Genomic DNA, 27,542 nt, shown 5'->3' with positions numbered 1-27,542 from the left:
GGCTTTTGGAAACAAAAGAGAAAACAAGATAAATCCTAGGAAGGGACATTTCTCTCTTAAATCCCAAGACAGGGCACCTGAATTCAGCTCCGTGTTTCACAGTCAACCCATTGCTTTGTTCTGCCGGCATCTGGAGAGGAGAATGAGTTCCGTGAAGCGGGCCAGAGTAGGGAAACACTAGCTGTACAACTACAGAGCGAGCCGTCCCTTGATTGCCTGGGATGGGTTCCTGCTGCCATTTCAGATGAACTGATGCAGTTAAGCCGGAATTTCCTGGCAAGCTCCGGGGTAGGTTTTTCCAAAAGGCATTTTAGACCGCGAAGGCACAGCCTTTCCATGTCTAATCACAGAAGCAAACCACTGGACACATGCTCTCTGTTTCCAGCTGTATGTTTTCTCCACTCTCCAACAAAAACGTGCCAAGGTGTGACATTTGTGAACCCCACCAACTGGGAGCCGCGCTCACAAATCCGTCTTGCCTGTGGTGGGGGAAAGTGATGAATGGGAGCTGTTCTTTCTGGGGAGGAGGCTGCTGTCACTCTGGCATGCCTGCAGCCTTATTTATTACACGCCAAAGTATAAAAGCACCCAGCCGCCTGCACTTCTCATCTGCAGCCCTGGCATCTACCCGTGGAGAGCAGGGCGCCTGGGGCCGCCGCCGTCTTCCCGAGGAGGCTCTGTGGCTCTGTTGAGAACCATGCTCGGGAGGCAGCTCGTCTGTTGGCACTTGCTGGCTTTGCTTTGCCTCCCATTTTGCCTGTGTCAAGATGAATACATGGAGGTGAGCGGAAGAGCTAATAAAGTGGTGGCGAGAATAGTGCAGAGCCACCAGCAGACTGGCCGTAGCGGCTCCAGGAGGGAGAAAGTGAGAGAGCGGAGCCATGCTAAAACTGGGACTGTGGATAATAACACTTCTACAGACCTAAAACCCCTGAGACCAGATGAGCTTCCGCACCCCGAGGTAGATGACCTAGCCCAGATCACCTCACTCTGGGGCCAGGTACTCGGAATTCTCTTCTAAGGATTTCTGTGAAAGCCTAATGACTTGTTTTGTTGTTGTTGTTGCTGTTGTTGTTAAGCTAAGATTCTTAGGATCAATGCTTTTGAGAACTGTGCTAAACTGTTGTGGATCTCTTTCTGGGTTGCTCTGGGATATAAGGGGGTCTTGTCAGTTTCTGTTAGGAAATCAGCAGAAGTGGCAATGATGTGTTAAGATAAAGAGTGGCCTAACCAGCTTCCTGCTATGTGGGAACTTGGTTTCTTTCCTGCTCGGTTGGTGCAGCAGGGTGCTGAGCCACGTAGATAGATGGATTACTGTATATAATCAGTTGCTGATCCTGAGAATTGGACTTTATTAGTCCTTCCCAGCAGGAGGCAGCTGCCCTTTGAGGCTGTCAAAAGCAATCAAAGTTCTTTTGCTTTGACTTGTGAGTTGACTGGGATATTTCATACCAGTCTTGTTTCTTTGACTTACAGAAGTCTCTATTGCTAAGCCTCTATATTCAACCTGTTTTAAAAAGAAAGAGTTAAAGCAAAATAAGACCATGTATATTTAAAATACAAACCTTATGGTATGATTGATGTCTGGTAATCCAAGAGGGGTTGGTATATTGCTTGATGTATAGTTCAGCATTTAAGGAAGTATCTTTGACTCTCAGAGTAGTGTGGGAGTGAGTTAATATTTTGGTCTAGTAAATTACGTATCAGTGAAGCTTACTTTAAAACAGAACAAAAGAAACAGATTTCGACTCACCTTCTAGGCATCTACTATGCTAACAGTAGATGAGGGGGCAATAAAAATTACTTTGAATTATGTGATCTTTGAAAAAGTAGGGTTACTATAAGAACTGATGGCTTTTATGTATTAACCCATTAAGTCCCAAGTTTTCAATTCTGTGACTATTTCAGTGACAAATTTATTTCAAAGTTACTATAAGTGGTATGTGAACTGCTCAATTTAAGTCTTTTTTTAAAATTATTTATTTGGAAGGCAGAGTTAGAGAGAGGGAGAGAGACAGAGAGAGAGATCTTCCATTTGCTGGTTTATTCCCCAAATGGCCACATGGCTTAGGCTGGACCAGGCCAAAGCCAGGAGCCTGAAGCTCTAACCAAGTTTCCCATGCAGTGTCAGGGGCCCAAGCACTTGGGCCACCTTCCACATCAGCAGAGAGCTGGATAGCAAGTAGAGCAGCTGGGACTCAAACTGCCACTCATATGACATGCTGTACCATAATGTGGGCCCCATCAGTTTAAGTCTAGAGGCTGGCACTGTGGCACAATGGATAAAGTCACCGTCTGCAGTGCTGGCATCCCATATGGGCACTGGTTTGAGTCCCAGCTACTCCTCTTCCAATACAGCTCTCTGCTATGGCCTGGGAAAGCAGTAGAAGATGGCTCAAGTCTTTGGGCTCCTTCCCCTCCCATGAGGAAGACCCAGAAGAGGCTCCTGGCTTCGGATTGGCTCAGCTCTGGCCATTGCAGCCAACTGGAAAGTAAACCGGCGGATGGAAAACCTCTTTCTCTCTGTCTCTCCTTTTCTCTGTAACTCTCAAATAAATAAATAAATAAATAAATCTTTAAAAAATTTAAGTCTTTATGTCCTGTATATGAGATGATGGAGGCATAATGAGTTAAACAGGCCCTGGAAAATCTCATGCAATTGAAGTCTAACCCCCTCCTGCCACATATTAAGACGTTTAATCATCTGTTTATATGAACAGAGCAAGATTACACACAGAAACCATTGCAGATTTGATACTATCCTGGGACTTCTTTTTTTATTGTTATTTTTAAAAAAAATTTATTTGAGGAGGGAGGAAGAGTGTGTGTGTGTGTGTGTGAGAGAGAGAGAGATAGAGAGATAGAGAGAGAGAGACAGAGAGACAGAGAGAGACAGAGAGACCAGTAGACACAGAAGGAGAGAGCTCCTATTTGCTGGTTCACTTCCTAACGGCTGGGACTGGGCGGGGCCAAAGTTGGGAGCTGGGAACTCAATCCAGGTCCCCTTTGTGCTCTCACAGCTGCCTCCCAGGTTCTACTTTAGCAGGAAGCTGATGTCAGGATCCAGAGCTGGGTATTGAACTCAGATACTTTGGGTGTCCCAAATGCTAGGCTAGATGTCCTATCCTAACCTGGGACTTCTGCCTGGACCACACAAGGTGGTTGCCCCACTGTTCTGTGGAGCGGTGTCAGGAGGAAATTGCTTCTTAGAGTTTCTAGAGAAATTGAAAGCCTCTAAGTATGATGTCACTTTTAGATTATGCTTTCATCTGATAATTTTCTGACTAAAGGTTGATTAATGATGATGTGTTTTTCTTAGTGGTAAATATAATTTGCACTTTTGTTCAAGTCTCGATCTGGATTTTCCATTGCCATAGACGGTGTCCTTCTTGGCTGTGACTGTGGGAGGTCCCAGAGGTGGCAGAAGGCAGTGACACGTTGTCATTAGTTCCTGGCAACAACACTGAGCAGTCCAATGACATCCAAATTACATTTCTACTTCACCCCACCTTCTAGTCCTGGGATCCTAAAGAAATTCTTTTTTAAGCATTTATTTTAGAGGCAGATTTATACACACACACACACACAGAGGAAGAGACAGAGAAAGCGGTCTTCTACTCTCTGGTTCACTTGCCAAATGGCTGCCCCAGCCAGGGCTGGACCAGGCCAAAGCCAGGAGCCAGGAGCTTCTTGCAGCTCTCCCACATGGGTGCAGGGGCCCAAGGACCCAGACCCTCTTCTGTTGCTATACCCATTCACATTAGCAAGGAGCTGAATTGCAAGTGAAGCAGCTGGGACTCAAACCGGCGCTCATAAGGAATGCTGGCACTGCAGGCTTAACCCACTAAGCCACAACAGTGGCCCCCCTGAATGATTTCAAACAATACCCCAAAAGGAGAAACTGGGCGATTTAGAGTCACTGATATTCTGGTATTTTTCAATTCAGTTCTACCAGTAGAGATGGAGACACAAATTGAATTAAGGGTTGTACTATGCTCCTCCTCCTTTCGTTACCTCCCTCAAACCTCTTCTTTCACCTTCATTCTCCTTTTTCCTCATTAATTCCTTTTCTAAGCATTTCCTCTGCCCTACTTTGTACCAAACTTCAGGATGGGGACTGGAGAATACCAAAATAAACACACCCAACCTCCTGTCTCCTAATCATTTTGAAGATCTCCAGACACTTTGAGATGCGATGATTTTGAACAGTCCTTGCCTTGACTATTGAGACATAATGCTTTTCTTCTTTGTTTGCTTGTTTTTATTCTTTACTTCTTTTTTTCTTCATACTAATCAGTGAACTCTCTACTTAGTATAAGGTTAATCATATGAATATAAAAATTAACTGAAGATTGATCTTGGTAAAAAATAAGAATGGGAAAGGAAGAGGGAGCAGGAAGAAACGTGGGGGTATGGGTGGGCAGGAGGTAGGAGGGAATCATCATGTCCCCAAATTTGTAAATATTACATGAATAAAATTGTATCCTATAAACAAAATTTAAAAAATTTAGTGAAATTAAATTAATTAAGTTTCATTAAATGCCATGTTATTAAACAAGGTCAATGCACAACAGGCAGTTGGGGAAAAATGTCAAAGTGGTGATGGTTACTGAAGTGGATCTTAAGAGACCAGCAGGATGGATAGCCATGGCACAGACTTCAGAAAGGACCAAGCTATGAGGCTTGAGATCACCCATGAGGAGTCGGGCATAGCCAGGGCTTCTGGGCTGTGGGGAAAGGACGCTGGAGGGCTTAGTGCTTGGCTGGAAAGGATTCTGTTGGGGAGTGTGGCCTTTGCTGCCAAGAGCTTTGTTTGTTCATAACAGGGTGGTGAGGTGGTCAGATTTCTGTCCCGGAGTGGTAGTGTCCTGGTGTTCCTGGGGGATTCCAGAGGGCAGACCTGTGTTCTTTTTCCCTGGCATGTTCTCTAAATCATTCACCTGTATCTATCTCTCCTCCTCTGTCACATCCACTTCTCCTTCATCCCTCTCTCCTTCCTCTACCTTCCCTTCCTCTTTGGGTTAAAGAAGAGGTTATGGACTCTTCTTCCCACAAGTCACTACTAATCATAGAGCTTAATTCTGAGTCTCTGCCTCTAGGCCTCCATCTGGGAATAAGTGGAGCTTGTCTTCTCAATACTGCTCCCCTTCTATGCTGCCCATTTGCATGCCTTCAGCACACATTTAATTATGGGAAGGAGCTGGTAAACTTGAGAGTCTTGGGTAACAGCTGCCTCCATGCAATTTCTCCTTCATGGGGAAAAAAATTTCTGAATTAGCACAGCTTGTCCAACTTGTTCTAAAAAGCAATCAAAAGAGTCACAACCATTGTACTACTTAACTGAAAAGCAATGCTAGGGGGAGGAACGTGTGACAGAATGTCACAGGAGGGCTTTAGGAGGTGCGTGACTAATAGTAACGGGAAGTCTCTCACCACCTGGTGGCAGCTCTAGCTCCTTGATGTGCACCCAAGTGGCTTGAGCCCACATCCCAGGCCCAGTTAGCAGACTTCCATCTGCTGCCCTTAACTTCTCAAGCCCAGACTTTGAAAACAGAATCATTCTAAATTATTATTTGAGGCTTTGCAAACGTCTTCGGTTTCTTTGTATGCATCTTAGAGCAAGAAAGAAAACTCATGACCATCTCATCCAGTCTTCTGATTTAGCAGACAGGAAAATGACATCTGGGGAATGGTGACTTCTCTAAGGTCACAGAGATCTGGGATGGGATTCTGATGATTCTGGTTCCAGTTCAGTGGTTGTTCCAACAGCCTCAAGCATCTTAGCTTTCCAGTCTATTCTTACACAAATGGTTCCACTTCTGGACTTCCCCTCATTCTTTCCTTTCCCCATCCCTAAAACCCATCATTGGCAGAGTCCTAGATCTCCTGGGGTTTAAAAAGCTGTATTTTAGTGGAACACCAGAACTTCTTGGTCATTATAGATGATGATAATGTACTGTATATTTTCCTATTAAAAATAGAACTAGAAGAAAGGATTTCGAGTATTCTTATCACAAAGAAATGTTACTGTTTGTGGAGATAGTTATGATTAGCCCAATTGGGTGTCATGCAATGCATACATGTATCAAAATACCACATGAAACCCCATAAATATTCCCAATGTTTAAATGTCAGTTAAAATAAAGAAAAAATTTAAAAAACTACATTTCACATGAGCAAAATGAGTCCAGAAAATATAGAACATGTACTTCTTGTCTGAAAACAAGATGAGGAGTCAGCTCCTAAGTGCAGCTCCTGAGTGTTTGCAGGACAGTGCTTGGGACACAGATGCTGTCTGTTTTCTCTGAACAGCTTCATGGAAAATTTTAGAAAAAAAGGACAGAAGGGTGAGGACCAAGTCCATGCTCATTTTTTATTAAAAAAATAAGTAATATCTAGAGACACAGCATTGTGAAGCTTTCACCCAGTTTTCTGCTTGTATTTCTAGTGGGAGAGAAAACTTGGATTTTAGATTCTGTTTTTGCCCTTCTTCTATGTCTCTCTTTTCCTCTTCTGTCTTTCCTTTTTTATTTTCCTAAATGAATCCCATAGTAACAATATCCTGTTTTCAAAAGACCATTGAATTATAATTGGTGTCTAGGAAAGTTTCCACAAGTCTTCTGCATGACATAATTAAAAGGCAAGTTGCCAATTTAATGAGAGTCCACATTTTATATGCAAACCCAGCTCTTTTGCCAATCAACCCTCACCAGATCTTCAGCTCTTTGAAAATGAACACAAACTTTAGAAAGCTGTCTTTGTACAGAGAAGCATTTAACTAGTTCAGTGTCTCAGTGTCATGTCAGCATATTTACTACTCATTACTACTCATTAAATATGAGTCCAAAATGGGATAATAATTTACTTTTTAAAAAGTTTGACACACACACACACAGAGAGAGAGAGAGAGAGAGAGAGAGAGAGAGAAGAGAGAAAGCGAGAGCTCTCACGTGCTTGTTTATTCCCCAAGTGCCTGCAAAGGCTGAGGCTGGGCCAGGGTGAAGCCAGGAGTTGGGAACTCAAACTAGTTCCTCACATGGATGGCAGGGACACAGTCTCCAGAGCTATCACCTTGCATTACCAGGAAGCTGGAGGCGGAGGCCAGAACTGGAAATCAGACTCAGACACTCTCATGTGAGACAAAGGCACCTTAACACTTGGGCTAAATGCCCACCCCTCATCTTAAATTTCGAACTGCAATACATGGAATGAACTCATAGATTCTAAGTTGTTTCAGGATGGTGAGAATTAAGCTCAATAGGCTAATCCTCCACCTGTGGTGCCAGCACCCCGGGTTCTAGCCCCGGTCGGGGCGCCAGATTCTGTCCCGGTTGCTCCTCTTCCAGTCCAGCTCTCTGCTGTATCCTGGGAGTGCAGTGGAGGATGGCCCAAGTCCTTGGGCCCTGCACCCACATGAGAGACCAGGATAAGCACCTGGCTCCTGCCTTCAGATCAGCGTGGTATGCCAGCAGCAGCACGCCGGCCGGAGCGGCCATTGGGGGGTGAACCAATGGAAAAGGAAGACCTTTCTCTCTGTCTCTCTCTGTCACTATCCACATTGCCTGTCAAAAAATATATATATATGTATTAGACTTACAGTTAATAGCAATGTATTTTTAAATATTTTGTATTCTTAAAATTGTATAAGGGAATACATTTGTTAATTAGCTCCATTTAATCATTCCACAATATACAGAATAAAAATATATATATAATTTTTACTTGTCAATGTAAATAAATAAATATAAATAAATAATGTAGATGAATAAATAATGCATTGGAATAAATAATACTACGTCTTTTTTCCTCAATTTCCTTAGTTCAGCTGCTAACCCAGTACATGACTATAGTTAGTTTAATAACTATGTTTGGAGTTGGCTGTTTTTGCATCGAGGGCCATGCATGCCATCTGGCTACATCTGAGGGGTTGGAGGGTGGGATGAGGACCCCTGCTGCAGGAGTTTCGCCCTTTGCTGTCAGACCAGCAGTAGGAAAGCACCTTCAGAAGCTCTGCCCTATCTCCCCGCGCCTCTCCAAGGAACATTTCCTCCTTGACTTTGCTGTTGCCTTTTCTTTTGATCACCTATCCGCTCCTGCCACTCCTATGCCATTCATTTCCCCACCCCGTATCAGTTTTCCTGATGTTGTTGTGGGGTGATTCAAGGGCCAGAGCCTGAGGAAATTAAAAAATAAAATCCTAAGTGCTCACAGTACCTTCCCCTGAAGCTTCTCTTTCCATCTTTTTAAAGTCTCCACAAACCGGAGGACTGCCCCCAGACTGCAGCAAGTGCTGCCATGGAGACTACGGCTTCCGCGGGTACCAAGGTCCCCCTGGACCTCCAGGCCCTCCTGGCATTCCAGGTAAGGAAGAGTAAGTTGTGCTGCCAGTCTAATTGCAGATGGCACCCAGTTAGGAGCCAAGAACAAACCAAAAATAATTTGGGATTATGTGTGTGTGATCTAAAGGATATATATATAGAAAACCCAAAGGAATGAGAGTAGGGTAGGGGTTCCAGGCTTATTAAGCCAATTTTGTTGGCTAAATACTAAATTCTGTAGTATTTATTCTATATATCACTTGCAGGACCAGAACCACTCAAGACACCCTGGGGTACCAGATTCATAGGCTGGGAGACTCTTCACCAGCGTGGAGTGTGCACTGTTAGATCTTAATTGGATCCTATTCTTGGTGCCAGTATTTCTGCCACAGTGTGCTTTGTGCTTTATCCCATCTCTGATTTTCAGGGGATTTATGAAGTGTGGGCAGGGTAGGGAGGAGAACTTACTGGACTGGACTGTCGTCATCTTCACAGTGCCATTTAAGGAGCTATACACCCTTCGGTGTGATTCTAAGTCCAGCTAAGCTTCTCTTCCCCCAGTCTCAGGGACTCTCCAGGTTCAAGTGTCTCGCAGTTGATTTTCACGCCTCATCTGACCTCATGGAAGCCTTCTTGGGCTCCAGGAACAAGTTGTGTCATGTGGGATGTTGTGGAGGTGGCAGCAAGTCCTTCTAGTCCTGCAGTTCAGCCATCTCTCCTCTTCTGTGCTGCTGCCCCCATGCAGGGGGTCGTTCTGGGGACTTGCTAGGACCGCAGGTCAGCCGAGCACAGGGAAGCCCAAGGTTCCCTCTGTCCTAGGACTCCCAAACCTAACTGGGTTTTTAACTGACTTGTTCCTCTTGCAGTCGCTGGGGACAGCATTTCTTCTCGGGGTTCAACCAAAGTCCATTGTTCTTCTCTGATTCACGCCCATTGACTTTAATACTTATCAAATGTCTTTTACTATTTGAATATTTTGGACGAATCAGTCACAAGAAACCAAATATATGATTAGAAAACTCACTGTTAGACCTTGAACTATGAATCCTAGCCTGGACTCTGTCACTGCTCAGCAAGGGTAGCAGCCAGCAGGTACAGCGATGTGAGGTAAGGGGCTTCCATACTCTTGAAATATCCACAGCTCTCAACTGTTTTTGTCTAAACTGGACAGATTAGCCTTGCTTACATGTTTCCTATCAAGAAATGGCTTTCCCAAAGAACACAGTAATCTATAATAAAAAGTGAAAGTTCATCATTTAGAAGGATTGGAAGCTTGATATAAAACCTGATCACAGGTAGCATGAAAAAAATAGCAAAGGGTCCTGAAAAATAAAGGAAGAGGTGTGGATATGATTTATTAGTTAAAGTAAAATGAAGAGTTGAAATTGTTATTCATCTCTTGCTTTCAAAATTATTGTATGTTTTCATCAAGGAATTATGCCACCCCTATTATAAAAATGATTCATTTCCTCTGTATAAAACTTCAAGGAAAGAGTTGGCATTGTGGCACAGTGCAGTAAATCTCCACCCGCCTCACCAGCATCCCTCACTTAGCACCCTGGCTGTTCCACTTCTGATCCAGCTTCCTGCCAATGCACCTGGGAAGGCAGTGGAGGATGGCCCAAGTGCTTGGGGCTTTAGTTACCACATCGGGGACCAAGATGAAGTTCCTGCTCCTGGCTTCAGCCTGGCCCAGCCTCAGCCATTGTGGTCATTTAGGGAGTGAATCAGTGGATGGAAGATATCTGTCTATCTCTCCCTTTCTTTTGGGAACTCTGCTTTTCAAATAAATAAATACATAAATAAATAAATAAATAAATAAAATAATTCTTTTAAAAACTTCAAGGAGATAGAAGAGTATATAGAGTTACACACAAATCACTTATGATTCGTCTATTCTGGACAACACCTCTATAGGTATTTGTGTGTAATTTATTCTCATCTTGTTTTCCCCGTGAATATATCATATATTCCAAACAAAACTGATATTATGCTCTATTTATTTATAACCCTTTAATCTAAACATGTCATGGATATCATTATATATCACCAAACATTTTTATTTTAAAAAGAGTTATTTATTTATTTAACAGGCAGATTGACAGAAAAAGAGAGAGAGAGAGAAAGGGAGGGAGAGAGATATCTTCCATCTATCTGCTGGCTCACTCCCCAAACGGCTACAATAGCAGGGACTGGACATTGATGAGGCCAGGAGCCAAGAACTCCATCTGGTCATCCTCTGTGGGTCTCAGAAACTCAAGTAATTGAGTCATCTTCACTGCTTTGCAGGCATATTTGCAGGGAGCTGGCTCAAAGGTGGAGTAGCTGGGACTCAAGCCAGCACTCTGATATGGGTTGTAGGTGTCCTGAGCAGTGGCTCAACTGGCTGTCCCACAACACTGGTCCCTAAATATTTTCTTCAGCATCTCTTTTTATGACTGTATAACATCATTTATTAGACTTTGTCATTTTATTGTTTAATTCTTACATTATTGGTAGCTATTTAGATAATTTTTAATCTCTGCTATTCTAAATGATACTGAGAGATCAGTCATCTATTCAGCTTTCATCCAAGACTTTTCTCCATAGAAAAAACAGGCTTTGGAGCCTTGAGACATCTGAGGTTATTTTCTGAGCCCAATACTCCTTTTAAGAGAGGCCCAATTTGATGATATTCTTTGGCTATATTTGAGATTGCTTCAAATGCCCCCCTCCTACTACTGAGCTTGGACGTTTTTGGAGAAAGGAGCTGTGTTCATCTAAAAATAGTTGGTGAGTATGAATGCCTGGATTTTCTCATGTGGTAATGTCTGGTTGTTTAAGGAAACCACGGAAACAATGGCAATAATGGAGCCACTGGCCACGAAGGGGCCAAAGGTGAAAAAGGAGACAAAGGTGACCTGGGTCCTCGAGGGGAGCGGGGGCAGCACGGCCCCAAGGGAGAGAAGGGCTACCCTGGGATTCCACCAGAACTGCAGGTAAACTGCCCCTGGCACCCCTCCAGGTCACTTCTAACCTTGTCTGATCACCACCAAGGACTGGGCGTCAGAAGGCTTGACCTCTGGCTCAGTGCTGCACAAATTCTGAGTAAAGCTGAGTCTCACTTGTTCATCCACACCGCAGGGTATTTGCAGAAGACCTGTGCTTTCCAAACAGAGCCTTTAGGTCATTCTTAGGGAGGAGAGAAACTCTGAAGAGTGAAATCTTTTCCCTTATAAGACCACATTGCATACAAGGCAACCATGGACATAAGCTAACGTATTTTCCAAGTGAGAAGATTTGTTAAATAACAACTTGGACAGCTTAACTACATAAATATTTATATGTTTGTGTAGAATATAAATAACATGTTTAAATATATATATATATAAAATAGAATGTCTAGCTATAATATTTTAGTCATTAATTTTATTACATTCACATATTTCAACACATACATGGATATTATTCACATATTGCTTTCTCAGATTTTTGGACACAGTTTTTATGTAAATTTTTTGTATTTGAGTCATTCACACATAGTTTTTCATAGCAGATCATTTTCATTTAAGTGTAAGGTTTTTGAATCCATTTATAAGGTTACAAATCTATATCCTGTTCAAGTTTATCTATTTTTAATTTGTCTTTAATGTTTATTTTTGTCTTTGAAATTATCTTTTTAAAATATCTATCTATCTATCTGAAAAGCAGAGAGGTGAGAGGGAGAGACAGACAGAGATTGTCCATCCACTGGCTCACTCCCCAAATGACCACAACAGCCGGGGCTGGGTCAGACCAAAGCCAGGAGCTGGGAACTCCATCCTGGTCTCCCACATGAGTGACAGGGACCCAAGCACTTGAGCCATCCTCTGCACATTTGCAGGGAGCTGGATCAGAGGTGGAATAGCAGAGACTTGAACTGGTAGTCCTATGGGGGATGCTGGCATCACAAGCAGCAGATTAGCCCCATATGCCACAACACCCAAACTTTAAATGATCTTTACGTTTCTTGTTGCTAACAATATCTCAAACTTGTAATTATGGTGTTAAGTCACCAAACAAAATTACTAGGTCTGGGTTAATTTTTTTTCAGAGGCAGGGAGGAGCTAATATTTTAAAATTAATTCTCCCGAGGGACTTCTATCAATATTGAAAAATGAGCATTTTAAAAATTAAGATTATTTCTAATCAATATGTCTTCCCAAAGAAAAATTTGTGGATGAAATAAAGTAAATGGGGGCTGGCGCTGTGGCGCAGTGGGTTAATGCCCTGGCCTGAAGCGTCGGCATCCCATATGGGCACCGGTTCAAGACTCAGCTGCTCCACTTCAGATCCAGCTCTCTGCTATGGCCTGGGATAGCAGTAGAGGATGGCTGGCCCAAGTCCTTGGGCCCCTGCACCCACATGGGAGATACGGAAGAAGCTACTGGCTCCTGGCTTCGGATCTGTACAGCTTTGGCTGTACGGCTGTTGCGGCCACCTGGGGAGTGAACCAGCTGATGGAAGACCTCTCTCTCTCTGTCTCTACCTCTCTCTGTAACTCTGTCTTTTAAATAAATAAATCTTTAAAAAAATAAATAAAGTAAATGAGAGAAAGTCTATAAATGTGAGAGGCTTTTAAATAATCAGAATATAAAGCAATTCTTTTCCAAAAGACAGGGGAAATTTTGGCCTTTTATTTGGGCAGATATGGTGGTTGTTAGACTTGGAGTAAGTTCCACCAATTTTCTGTGTCTCAGTTTTTTTTTTTCAAGTGTGAAATCAAAGGTCCTGGTGTTACTTTAACTGCTCTTTGCAGTTTTTGTTACTTTTTAGTGAGTGTTGTTTGATAATTGCAGCAATATGGGATCCATGTGCCAGCATCAAATTACAAAGTTAAAGAAGAGAGATGCCACTCAGGCAGGTTAAGGCTGTTAATAAGATGGACAGTGCCCATCTCAAAGACAGACACTGTAACTCAGAACTCGTGGGTGCTTGTGCCAAGGTGAAGGGGCCCTGGAGCTGCCAGTGTAACAGTGCACATCCGTGCAGCTATTAAATTGCTCCGGTCACTGCTTGGTCTTCAAACCACAGTACAATCACTTGGGAGAACTCCTTTCACGTATGTTGCAGAAGGCAGTCTGGTCCAGGCAGTGTGTGAAGGAGGACACTCCGTGTTCCCTGAAAACAGAATCCCAGAAAGTGAAGGAATTCACCAATCTAATCCACACAGTTTCAATGACTCATTTAAAGAGGGCACTGGATTGACTTGCATAGGTGTCTCTCCCATGATGGTCTCCAGCAAAAGCGTTCTTGACAGATAGCATTTTCCTAAGGTTCTTTTAGCTATTGTTAGCAGTTTACATTGTGAAGTTCAACTTTGTGAAGGTTGGTAGTAGTAAGAGCAGTAGAGCAGGAGGAAGAGGAGGAAGAGCAGTGCCCCATTCTCTGCTTCAGTGCTATAGAAACTTGAAAGTCAATTACTGAACGACCTGCAGAATGAACCATCAGAAATGACACAGCTGTGACTCAATCTCCTGTCTTTGGAACCTAACTACGCAGTTTATTCCGACTCACCGGGCCTTTCGGCTGCCATCATGAGCAGGTTTCTTCAATTAATTCTCTTCCCTGATGGAGCAGAAGCTTCTGGAGATCATCAGATCCTACCCAGAACGCACTCGTAACCCGTCCCAGCCATGGCTGCTGCACCGACTGGCTCCTCGCATTCCTTGATCTAAATTACTATTCCATTAACACATTTTTTTAGGCAAACTCATGCCCAGAAACGTTCACTTTCCCAATATCCAAATAGACTGCTAGTTTTGTTACACTATTTTTTGACATTTTCAATAACTAAAAACATTTCCTTTTGTCTTATAAAGATTATTCATACCTTTCCAGAAAATAGCTGTGGAAAAAAATGTCCAGAGATGATTACTATTAAAATATGATTATACATCTTTTCAGATTTGTATCTGTGTAAACACATAGACAATTTTAAAATGTGTTAGAAATATACAGTACTATTATTTCCTTATTTCATGAAGGACAATGTGTCTTAAACTGATATCAACAAGTAGAGTTCTACATCTTTTAAAGGTTTATTTTAAAGGTTTATTTGAGAGGTAGAGTTACAGACAGAGAGAGGGAGAGACAGAGAGGAAGGTCTTCCATCTACTGATTCAGTCCCCAAATGGCTGCAATGGCCAGAGCTGAGCCTATCTGGGATGTTGGTGCTATAGGTGGAAGCGTAGCCTATGCCACAGCACCGGTCCTGAGTTCTACATCTTTTTTTAAATTTTTATTTAAAAATTTTTAAATTATTTATTTATTTTGAAAGAATTACAGAGAGTTACAGAGAGAGGGAGGGGGGGAGAGACACAGATAGAGATCTTGCATCTGGTGGTTCATGCCCCAGATGGCTGCAATGGCCTAATGCTAGGCCACGTCAAAGCCAGTGGCTTCATCCAGGACTCCCACATAGGTGGCAGGAGCTCAAACACTTGCACCATCTTCTGCCACTTTTCTCAGGCCATTAACAGGGAGCTGAATTGGAAATGGAGCAGCTGGAACATAAATTAACACCCACATGGAATGCCAGTGTCACAGGTGGTGGCTTTATCCCCTAACCCACAGTGTTGGCCCCAAGTTCTATATCTTTAAAATGGATATATCTTTTTTCCTAATATAAAATTAGCATATGATCATTTTAAAATTATAGATGCAGTGAAGAAAATAAAAATTTCCCAAGGAACTTTTACTGAGATCTGCTATTAATAATTTTGTGGATATTCCTATAGATTCTTCCCTCAACTTGAAGAACCCCACCCACACAGATACATTCAACAAAGTCTGGCATCAGGTCACAATGATCTTACATTGTTTAATTTTTAATGAAGAATGTATTAAAGATATTTTTGTTATATATAATATATAGACATATATATGTATATATATACATTTTGATCAACATCAAGGATTCTCAAAGTGTGTTTGAATCATCTATTCCAAAAGAAATTAATAGATATCTGCTGGGGAGAAATAATACAGGGTGAACAGAATTTAAAAACTGACTGTATGGTTTCTCCAATTCTTTAATATGTTAATGTGAACTTGTTAGGTACAAATGGGTATTTTATGCAAATTTCCCCTGTATTACTTAATAACAAAATTTTAATGACAAAATTTATTTAAAGAGTGATGTCTCCTGAAACATAGGTTCAGAATTGTGACTCTACATAACTATTCTAATGGTTGCATAGCATAAAAATGTTAGAAATTACCATAATTTATTTACTCTCTGTCTACAGATGGATATTTATTTCCAATCTTGCTGTGATAAATAATGTTGCAATAAACTTATTTATGTGGAAAGATTATTTAAGATAAATTGCCTATTAACTAACCAGAAAATCTTTCCTTAGATTGCATTCATGGCATCTCTGGCAACTCACTTCAGCAATCAGAACAGTGGGATCATCTTCAGCAGTGTTGAGACCAACATTGGAAACTTCTTTGATGTCATGACTGGTAGATTTGGGGCCCCAGTATCAGGTGAGATGTAAATATAAATGACTGGGTTGATCAATCTAGGCCTCAAAAAAGAATAAGAAGGCAGGGTAAGAGGAAGGAGGTGAAGGAGATGGGGAACAAAGAAAGGAAGAAACTAAGGTGGAAATGTGTTCTGATTCTGTCTGAAATAAGTAGCTTATGTAGATTTCTGATGGATTTGAAAATAAATGAATTGAATCTGAAGGACAAAAACCCTTTCAAAAATGATGGTCAGGATTAGTAAGATGAACTCTGATTGGAACTGAACCAAACAATCCCTAAGAGGGCATAGTTACCTGTCCTTAGAGAGCAAGTCTCACACCTTCAGTGTGTTGTGACCTTGTTCTCATCCCAAGAAGGCCCAGTATGTTTTTTTCCTTTTTAAAAGTTTATTTGCATGCATTTCATAAATACAACTTTAGGAATATATAGGAATATAGTAATTCTTCACACCATATCCGCCTACCCACCCACACTCCTATCCTTTTTTCCTCTTCCCTCTCCTGTTTGTCTATTTTCATTTAACTTTATACACAGAAGATTAACTCTATTCTAGGTAAAGAGTTCAGCACTTTGTATGAGGGAGAAAGAAAAAGAAAGAGAGGAACAAATAAACAGAAACAAAGAAACCCTAAAAACAAAAAATATGAAAAAAAAACAAGAACAAAAACTGTTCTTCAACAGTCCAGACAATGGCTGTTCAAAGTCATTACATCTCAATTCTAATTTGCTTCTTTTTTTTTTTTTTAATTTTTTTGGAAACTTAATTATCTTTAAAGAGGAACCCAAGAATGATACATCTTTTGCAAGCACTTAAGACATAACTATAATTTTTGTGACATAAGAATACTCTCCACTTAATACACTAACACGCATGCATTTATTTGAGAGAGAGCACTCCCAATACTGATTAATTCACTCCCCAAATGCTTGCAAGGGCTGGGCCAAAGTCAGGAGCCAGGAATTCACTACAGGTCTCACACATGGATGTCAGGAACCCAATCACTTGAGCCCCTCCCTGCCTCCTCAGGGAGTCTGTGTTAGCAGGAAGGTGGAGGCTGAAGCCAGGGCCCTGAAGCAAATGCGCGTGCTCTGACATGGGATGCCAGAACCCTAACTGACACTGCCAGCCTAAATGCTCACTCCTAAGTTTTTTGAATTAAAAGAAAAAAATTAGGAGGTAGCACATTTGCATATTTTAAAAGCTAAAACAGTTTATGCAAGTAGATTTTCTCTCTTTTTTATCTAAAACCTAGCCCACTCTGCACAAAAACATCCTTGCTTTTTTTTTTAACAGTATATTTTAGAATTCTTTTCATACCGTTTCTTCCTTCTTTCTTATAGCTGGATGTCCCAAAGTATAATTACTTATTCCCTTATTGCTGGGCATTTGTGTTGTTTTTAGTTATTTTGGTATTAAAAGCAAAGCTGTAATGACTTTGAGTAAACTATATTGTAATTGAGCCTGTTCAGATATCCTTGTAGGCTAAAATACCAGCAGTAGGATTATTGGGTGAAAGGATGAACTTATCTGTAAGATTGATCAGTTTTACCAAATTATTCTTCGTGTGGTTGTACCAATGTATGTCTATTATCAAAATATGGAAGTATTTACTGCCAGAAAGCCTCATCAATGAAGTATGCTTTCAAATTATATCTGGACATAGGTAAAAAATGCTATTTAAAAAACAAAAACTTTTGACTTTGAAATAATTTTAGAAGAGTCACAAAAGTATTACATATCATCCTATCTCCTTTAGGCAACATTTTCCTATGTTAGCATTTTATATAATAAATGATAATGACTAACATGAAGGAATGAACCTATGTTCAACAGTATGACAAAAATTATGAACTTTATTTCAGATTGCCCCAATTTTTAGTTTCTTCTCTAGTCTGTCCATTTCTACCAAAAGTTCTTGCATTGGTTCTTTCATGGGGTTAGTTATGTCATTAATATATTTTAAACTCATTATGGATATTTGGCTATGTTTTTCATCTACTACATAACATATTTCATCTTGGTGAGTATTGCTCATTGGGGTAATTTCTGTTGTTTTCTACTTTTAAAAATTAACTGCTGACTGCATGAGTTGGGTTTGCCTGGACTCACAGTCTGTAGTAGCTGTAGGGGAAAAGGAAGGGCCGGGGTAGCCCTCCAGTCTTGGAACTCAATGGCTCCCTCCTCTGTGGCCCGAGGGCTGACTGATTCCTTTCAGTATGGCCTCCGTGTGTGCTTTCCTGACATGGCCTCACTTTCTCTGCCGCCCCAGACTGCACCAGATTAAGGAGTTCTTCTCAGACCTGCCTTGCACTTGCCGGTTCCCTGGCTTTTAGGAGCCTTATTTTTGCTGGCAGCTTCTGAGAGCGGCACTGCTTTCCACATTCTGGACTTTATCGTCACCTTCCCCTCAAATGCAGCCTTTTCTTGTCTCAGCCCTGCTCACAGGAGCTTCCTTTCAGCAGCTGCACATGAAAGCAAGGCGCCTCCAGCAGGGACTGCATTTTTCCTGGCACTGTTTGAGAGCTGCTGCTGCCGGGCCTCCTCAGAACCCCTCCCAGCCCTAGTGTCACCTGTATGTGAGTCTGCAGCACGTAGAGGACTCTGGATGTCTCAATTAGAGGTGTTCAGCCTCCAATTCAATAAATTCATGAGATTCAATAAATTATATGAGATGTTTAACACCTTACTATAAAACAGTTTGTGTTAGGTGATCTTGCCCAACTGTAGTTTAATGTAAATGTTAGCTAAGCTGTAATGTTTGGTAGGTTAGGTATATTAAATACATTTTCCATTTACTATATTTTCATTTTACAGTGGGTTTAGATTTATCAGGATGTAATCCCATCATAAGTCAAGGAGCATCTGTATTTTAAAATTTACTGATTTTTTTTTTCAGTTGCCTAGTTTTGCAGAAAATGGGTTTATTCTGGTTTTTGATTTTCAGTTTTCCCTGTTTTGTATAGAGTACCCAGCTGGAAAAGAGAAACAGTTATGGATAATGTGGTCATGGTACAGTTGTCACAAACGCTGTTAACGTGTGCCTTGTTTCATTAGTCAGCAATGAACTGACATATGACGCATGTGAAGCAACCTTTCACCACACTTCGGTCTGCTTTAACATGCTCATATTCATGTGGCTTTATGCTCTGAAGGTTTCTATTATGATTTCCCTGTGGCTGTTTTGTTGAATATGATCCATGCCACTTATTGCAGATCTACCTGGTCAGCCCAGATCTACCTGGTCAGCCATTGCACTGTTTCTCCTGGCTTCAGTGACCTTGTAATTGAAAACTAAAGACTTGGTTTCTAGAGAACTCTCTTGGGTTGGATGCCATTCTGGTGACAGCAACTATGAGAATTCCTCCAACAGACTGCAAAGTGACCCTTTTGTACTTTTCAGCTTTGATGAAATAGAAAAGGTTAAATTCTGCACTCACAGTAACACAAAGACCTGAGGACCACAGTGTGAGTGTGGTGCCTCTGGCTGCAGTACCTGCAGTTGTGAGAAAGCCCTTTGTGAATATCACATGGATTTACTTCTGTGTTTCCAATTCCAGGCATTTCATTTACTCAACATCTGGTTTCTTAGTCTGTTCTTTCAAAGATGTTTTTGCCATCCATATTTTTATAGTACTCATCATTTTTGAGGAAAACTAATACAATTTCCTGTTATTTTTGATTCCAGCTTTATATTCTTGAGCCACTGAAAATTGTGTGGAAGGGAGGAAGGAAGGGAATATCATTATGTCCTTAGAATTGTATCTACAAATCACATTGAATCTATTCAAAACTAATTTAAAATTAAAATAAAACAAATCAAAAATATAAAATTGTGTGTGGGTGAAGATTTGTAAAATGTAAAAACACTGGAGATATATATATATATATATACATACCATTTTGTTTAAATCCTTTAATTTTTATTTGCTTCTACTTTTCATCTGTGGGTCAATCTCTAGGCATACGAATGGGTGTGACTGATTTTTGTATAATTACCTTTGTACCCAGCACATTGCAATTGTACTTTTAAAATTTGGTTTGACTTGACTCAGAATCAGATGGGTCAACATTGACATCCTTTCAATTTCCATATTAGTTGCACACTTGGAAAAGAAATAGAATCGATCAGTGCTCTTTTTTTAAAAGATGTTTATTTCTGCATTTTTCTCTTGCAGGGCTACTAGTTTAAAAAGGTCACATGAAAATCAGTAAGAGCTTGATGACTTATATTCACTCACTTCCAAAATGCACTCGCAGATGCAAGCACATGTAGAATTGGGGGCATTTCCTTTCAGCAGTTCTCTTTTATCATTTCAATAAAAGCACCTTCTATGCTGGCATTTAGAGTACATCAGGCCATATTAAATTGCTTTCCGTGAGGAGCCCCAGGCTCTAGTAAGAAATCACACATCTTTTAAAGTATGTTGGCCTTTTTCAAATCAAGAGGATACAGACTTTCAGTAACAAGGTCAACATGGCAGTCACAATTAGATTTTTCTGTCTATTACACACTACTTCACTCTTACAATGAATAATGTGAGAAATTACTCAAGCTGTTTCTTTGAAACTATTAAATCTTCATTCTGTGTTACAGTATTGCCTCACTTTTGGCCAGCACCTTCAGTGCTTATAGGCATCTGGTTTAATGTTCTATTGAGTCATTTGTTAGGCCAAGGAACATAACATACATTTACCCACAGAGCTCTATGTACCTTGTCAATAAGAGTCCTGTGACAGCTGCTGCTGATAGTTAACCTACACCTAGAAAGAGCATTTTGTCAGGAGACAAGGTAGTGAACTTCAGTTCAGGTGAGTAGATTCCTTCTCCTAATGACTTCGTCTTATTTTTAGGGATACACGATGCACACAATGAGAAAATCTCAAATATCTTAAAGTACTTTGAAGGTGATCAGATAAAGAAACCCTTAGACAAACAAAGGCCAAGAAGAAATAAAGTACCACATAGACTATTAACAAAATAAATGTGGAGTCATTTGATATATCTTCCTGCTATCTCCAGCTCCTTGCTGTGCGATATGTTAATGTAACTCTGGATAAATACCTGCTTTTTTCAGGGGTGTATTTCTTCACCTTCAGCATGATGAAGCATGAAGATGTTGAGGAAGTGTACGTGTACCTTATGCATAATGGCAATACAGTCTTCAGCATGTACAGGTGGGTGGTCTTTTCTGTCATGGGTCTCTGTGCTGCCATTGTTTGTTCAAAGGATGCTCAATGACAGGCATGTGTATAGGAACCAGCAGAGCTCCTTCCAGCTCTTGTCCTCAATGACAGCATCACACACCAAAATATGGCAGGGTCTTACTACTGCTTGGGAAGAAATAAATCTGATGAACTTAAGCATCAGCATGTTGGAAAGAGGTTTTGAGCCAACTACTACCAGCTCCCCCTCCCCATACCCATCCATTTGAATTCTTTTCTTAACCCATACTTTCCTTCTCTCACTGCCATTCCTTCTGCTTTCCTACTCTTCTTCAGCTTTAGCCAAGGACTTAGGCCTTTTGGTGGCTTTCTCCTCTGTTGTCCTGGGCTAGTAGGTTCCAAAAGTTGGGAATAGGTCCTCCCTCTTCAGGTTGTGCTACTGTTCTGATATTTTTCCTTGCCACCTGGCCCTGTCTCCTTGGGCAAAAAGGAAATAACACTCTTTGCTCCAAGATTACCTTGGGATATGTCAGAGAGGCAGTGAGTCAATGCCTTTCTCATACTATTTTTGATAAATTTGGATGATTGATTAGCTTTTTTATTCTAGAGCCTAGCCTAAGTGGGAATATATATTTGAAATGCCAAAACAGAAAAAGATGAATTAGTGTAGGTGTAACTTCTGCAACAAAGTGATGCAGGATATGGGGGCTCGATCACGCAAGAACTATTTTCCTATACCAAGCCAGGGCAAGGGTTCTAGGTTGGGGAAGGATGGGAGAGGTGGAAAGTGTGGAGGAGGGAGTTGTGCAGATGCTGGGAGGGGGCTTCTTCCTTCTGGTGTTTGAAGGAGCCAGGCTGATGAAAGCGGCTGTGCCATCTATAAAACTGATTTCTAAATGCATGTAGGTCATTTTCATTGGCAGAGTCAGAGGAGGAAAGGAAACACTTGTGGAAATTTGTATGCATCAGATGTTCTTTTCAGAGAACTTGATCACATTGTTCCCCACCCCTAATCCCATCCACCCAATGCAAGGACAGCAAGGGCACTAGTGTAGCCCCTGTAGGGGAGGGCAACATGGATTCTGGCTTTCTCTGTTTCTCTGGTTTTGAAATATCCATTGAGTTCTTCTTTCTAAAATTAGCATATGTATCTCCCCATCTCTGCCTCCATGGGAGATAGTCTAAACCACCATTAATGCATCAAGTTCAAAGTCCAGAATGGGCAATGAGGAACTCTTGTCTTCCAAAATTGATCCCATATCTCTTTATCACCTGATTCTGTCTTCTGTGAGAGTTCTTTCTTTATTTTTCTCTATGGTCACATCTAAATGGTGAGTAGGTTTTCTCAAGGCTTTTTCATAGCCTACTTCCTGCTGTTGCAAATTTGAGGGCTAACTTCTCAAGCCTTTAAAAGGTCAAATTTGTGTCTTTGGTGCTTCCATTTCCCCCGAACCTTAGAAGGCTCTATTCATTACCAGTCAGTTACCTGTCTTAGTACATCCTACCCAATGTGCTTTTCTTGACAGACAGCTTTTCTGTTCTTCCTCTGATTCTATGTCCTCATACCTTATCCCAGTTTTCTAGTGGTTACCATGATGCTGTCTAAAACAGATTTGAGCAGAAAGTCAACATTTTTAACTATCAGATTGTGACACAGCTCTATTGATTGAATAAGAAGTCTTAATTGGGGCGGTGTCATGGCTCACTTGGCTAATCCTCCACCTGCGGCACCAGCATCCCATATGGGTGCTGGGTTCTAGTCCTGGTTGCTCCTCTTCTAGTCTAGCTCTCTACTATGACCCGGGAGGGCAGTGGAGGATGGCCCAAGTTCTTGGGCCCTGCACCCCATGGGAGACCAGGAAGAAGCACCTGGCTCCTGGCTTCGGATCAGCGCAGCACTGGTTGTAACAGCCATTTGGGGAGTGAACCAACGGAAGGAAGACCTTTCTCTCCCTCTCTCTCTCTCTCACTATCTATAACTCTGCCTGTCTAATAAATAAAAAAAAAAGAAATCTTAATTGGAAAACCCCAACTTTATCTGCTCTTCCAGATATAAAACTCAAATGACTTTGCAACCTTGTTCATGCCCAAAAATCCAGACTCTATTTACTTCTTCCACTTAAAACATGTCAGTTCTTGTCTGAGCTCATCTTTTATAAAAATATTTTTCTAAAAGTAGCAAACAGTATTTTTTTTTTCTAATCTCTCTCCTTAGAGTATAGGCATAGGTCTATTTTCTGAGTTAGCCCTTGTTTTCACCACTATATGCCATAAATTTCCAGCTCAGTATTTTCTCACTGCTCCCTGCAACATATTTTCTTTTGAGTTATGGGAGCACCCTCTGTTACTGCCAAATTCTAGATTAATTATTGAAAGCTAAACAACTGTAGCAAGGGCCTTATGTAATAATTCAAACATAATAGAACTTTTCCTTCTCATCAGTCCAGGATGTAGGCAGGGTAGGGGAAGGGTTCCAAGTTGGGACAGGGGACAGAACTCTCCTCTACAAAACCTTCAGGAATCCAGGAATCCAGGCTTCAACACACAGCTTCCAAGGTCATTCTAGTCATTGTTGCTAATGTTCTTGACAATCATAAGGAAGAAGGGGCAAGGAGGGCTGTTTGTGCAAGTTTTATTGGCTAGCTTTGGAAGGAGCACATGTCATTTCTGCTCATATGTCATTGACGGAACTTAATCACATGACCATACCTAAATGTGAGAAAGAAGCAGATGACAGATTTTGATGAAGAGCTGTCTATTCGTTATAAACACTAAGCAGTTTGTGTCTCTTTTTTTCTTACCAGCTATGAAACAAAGGGGAAGTCAGATACATCCAGCAACCACGCAGTGCTGAAGCTGGCCAAAGGGGATGAGGTTTGGCTAAGAATGGGCAACGGTGCTCTCCATGGGGACCACCAGCGCTTCTCCACTTTTGCAGGCTTCTTACTCTTTGAAACTAAGTAAACATATGAATAGGAATAGTTCTACTTTGGGGAACATTTGTAGCTGAGCTGGGATTGTTACGATGTGAGGAACAATAAAGTTGAGGGTTCTAAAGCCTGTATTTAAAAAAAAAATTATTGGTTACATTGCTAATCATGCTACAGATACACCAATACTGTTAATGACTCAGGGGCTCAGCATATAAACCATGTGAGTTTTCAGAGATGACCTTGACTAATATACCCAGCACTTTTATCACTCTTCTCTGGCACTAAAAGAGAATTCTCCTCTGATGCAGACTGGAAATCATTGTTCCTATCAGAGAAGTCATTTAAAAAAGTTCTTAAGTTGATATAAGCGTTCAGGAGCCTCTGAAGTTCTTTGTAATGTTTCAGAGAATATGATACAATAATCATGATGGAGCTGGGAAAAGAACAGAGGTGCTAGCCAGGACCTGGGTACCAGAAACATCTGTAAAGTCCAGACTAGGAAGTAACAGTGATCCAGTGGGTCAATATTCTCAAAGTCTAAGTGTTGTCTAGTAATTCCACTTAGTTTTTAGGTAGAAGAAGTATTGACAAAGCCCACAAAAAATTGACTCCTCTTTTTAAAATAAAGATATTTCTGTTGTAAAATCTTAACTTCTAATGCTTGTACTTTTAGAAATAGAATTTTCTCATGATCCAGGCTGTAGATTGTCAATCTGGTTTGTCAGATTGAATCTTTGCCACTGTAATTTCTTGAGTTGCAGTGGATCTTTGATGACTTTAGGCTGCATGACCAGCTGAGATGGTCTCTTAATGATGCATGTCTCTTGAGGACAAAATCTTTTTTCTTAATTTGGAAATTACTCCAACAAGTTAATCCTTTGCACATGCTATATCATGTTGGAGGGACTACAAACTCTATTGTGTACAGTCCAACTAATGGCTACACAAGGATATTCCATTTAAGAGACATGTGAGAAACCTTTTGGTCAAGAAAAAATATGATTTCCTGTATTGATTACTGTATTAAGCCATATTCACAGAGCAGCTTTTACATACCAGGTTTGTAAGAGGTGCCCCTAGCTGTTGCCTCTGCTTCCCCACCCCAAAATCTATTCTCAGAAAATAAATTTGGTGCCAAAGCAACATTTGCAAGAATATGCTATAAGTTCTGTAGGAAGTATGTAAATATGGTGCCCCTAACTGATTGGTCTTAAACAAAGGAAACCTCATTGGAATACGCATTTACTCTGATGTTGAGCCATATTTAAAATGCACCAAAGAGAGGCCTATCTGAAAAATATGCAATGAATTCTCTTTGAAGTAATGAACCCTCCAGTTATTCTGTATTTCCACAAAAGCTTTTTAACTATGGATTTCTTAGTGTTGCTCACCATTCCATGTGAGGTGGGGAGAAGTAACGAGGGCAACTCAGTACTAACTCAGTACCCTTCATGCTCAGTTCAGCTTTTGACTCTTTCCTTTGATCCACAAGCCTTTTGAAACTCTTTCTGAATCCACATGTAATGCTATCTTAAAGTGTATGGTTAGTAGCTATTATTGGCTTGGCCAGTAATGATTTTGTGATTATGTATATGTTTGTCTACTCTAGGCTATTTGGTTATGTGGTTGAAGTTGAAGTTTACTCTGATCAAATATCATAAGTATTTCATAGAAGTGTATTATCAATAAGTAATTGAATGTTGTGTGTTGACCAAAAAGATTCATATCTGGAAAGCATACGTTGCCTAATGCACTAGAGGAAAACTGTGGCCTGGCTTTAGGTAAAACTGCAATAAAAATGTAACAAGCAATATGTGAAAATAAATATGCCTTTGTAAAATGAATTGATGTTTTAATTTTTTAAAATGTTCTTAATGAAGTGTAATAGTGATAGAATTGTCAGTTCACTATGGTTAAAACAATGTGAACAGCCACACCAATCCATGATGAGGATACAGAATTGGGGTCCCCTTTCTCCAAAAGTTCCACTTTTCTGTTATTCCATTATTATAAGTTGAACCGTTGAAGACATTGATATGTAGAGGTCTCTTAGTAGAATCAGAATATCTCTGGAGGAGGGGAATTTCCTCACACACTTGAAGTCTTTCTATGTACAGGCCTACATTTTAGTTTGTAGAGACTCACATGGTTTGAGTGTAGGCAAATGGAAAGCATCATGAGCTTGTAAATAAATCCCAAGTGTGAGGTAATGAGATTCACAAGGGAAACTGGAGAAGGCCAAAGTAATTAACAATGCTTCGACAATTTTACCCCTGGATCAGAACTCTACATTAATTTTTCCTTAACCACAGTTTGTTTTCTTGAAGTTTCAGTTACTTGCTGTGAACCACAATCTAAAAATATCAAATGAAAAATTCCAGAAATAATTCATGAGCTTTGAATTGTGTACCTTTCTTAGCAGCATGCCATCCTGCTCTGACATGGATCCTGCATCCGTCCAGCACATCCACACTGTATATGCTCCTTGCCTGTTGGCCCTTCACTGTCTTCTCAGGTATCAGATAGACCATTGTCTTGCTGTTGCACTGCTTGTCTTCAGTTAACACTCATTTTTACTTAATAATGGCCCCAAATCTTTAAAAAATTATCATGCTGGCAATTTGGAAATACCACAGAAAAGCCATAAAATTCTTACTTTGAAAAGGTGAAAATTCTCAACAAGGAAAAAGAAGAATATGCTGAGATTGCCAAGATCTATGGTAAGAATGAATCTTCTATCTATAAAATTGTGAAGAACAAAACAAAATTCATGCTAGCTTAGTTTTCGCACCTCCAAGTGTAAAACTTACAGCCACAGTGCATGAGTGCTTAGCTTGGGTGGAAAAGCACTAAATTTGTGGATGTATGTATAGGAGAAAACATGGTATATAAAGTTCAATATTATTGGTGGTGGCAGGCATCCGCTGGGTGTCTTGGAAGCCCCTGAGGATAAAGAGGGACTAATGTGGGGCTGGTGCTGTGGCATAGCAGCTGGCTTGAAGTGCCAGCATCCCATATGGGTGCTAGTTCTAGTCCTGGCTGCTCCTCTTCCAATCCAGCTCTCTGCTATGGCCTGAGAAAACAGTAGAAGATGGCTCAAGTCCTTGGGCCCCTGCACCCACATGTGAGACCCAAAAGAAGCTCCTGGTTCCTGACTTCGGATCAACACAGCTTTGGCCATTGTGGCCATCTGGGGAGTGAACCATCAGACGGAAGACCTCTCTCTCTCTCTCTCTCTCTCTCTCTCTACCTCTACCTCTCCTTCTCTCTCTGTGTAACTCTGACTTTCAAATAAATAAATAAATATTTTTATGTTTTTTTTTTACTTTTTTTAATTTAGCAAATATAAATTTCCAAAGTACAGTTTATGGATTACAATGGCTTCCCCCCCCTATAATTTCCCTCCCACTTGCATCCCTCCCATCTCCCGCTCCCTCTCCCATTCCATTTACATCAAGATTCATTTTCAATTATCTTTATATACAGAAGATTGATTTAGTATATATTAAGTAAAGATTTCATCAGTTTGTACCCACACAGAAACACAAAGTGTAAAATACTGTTTCAGTACTAGTTATAGCATTATTTCACATTGGACAACACATTAAGGACAGA

General features: G+C 40.8%; 1 protein-coding gene across 2 annotated transcripts; it reads left to right on the top strand.

The window, feature by feature from the left end:
* On the top strand, positions 1-25,771 carry C1QTNF3 (C1q and TNF related 3). Of its 2 annotated transcripts, none has more exons than XM_002714126.5 (6): positions 1-1,000; positions 8,250-8,361; positions 11,142-11,296; positions 15,701-15,830; positions 20,907-21,006; positions 23,799-25,771. In XM_002714126.5, exons 1-6 carry the CDS (start codon positions 698-700, stop codon positions 23,956-23,958), a joined length of 960 nt encoding a protein of 319 aa, XP_002714172.1. In that variant the 5' UTR covers positions 1-697; the 3' UTR covers positions 23,959-25,771. The 2 variants fall into 2 exon arrangements, with proteins under 2 accessions (XP_002714172.1, XP_002714173.1); XM_002714127.5 differs by having other exon boundaries at positions 339-781.
* The last annotated feature ends 1,771 nt before the right edge of the window (positions 25,772-27,542 follow it).

The sequence above is a fragment of the Oryctolagus cuniculus genome, chromosome 14 (genome assembly GCF_051225735.1).
Source record: "Oryctolagus cuniculus isolate XC-2025 breed Fujian yellow rabbit chromosome 14, ASM5122573v1, whole genome shotgun sequence".
Classification (NCBI taxonomy): Eukaryota; Metazoa; Chordata; class Mammalia; order Lagomorpha; family Leporidae; genus Oryctolagus; species Oryctolagus cuniculus.
Note: the sequence above shows the minus strand (reverse complement) of the source record. Positions and strands in the feature narration are given on the sequence as shown.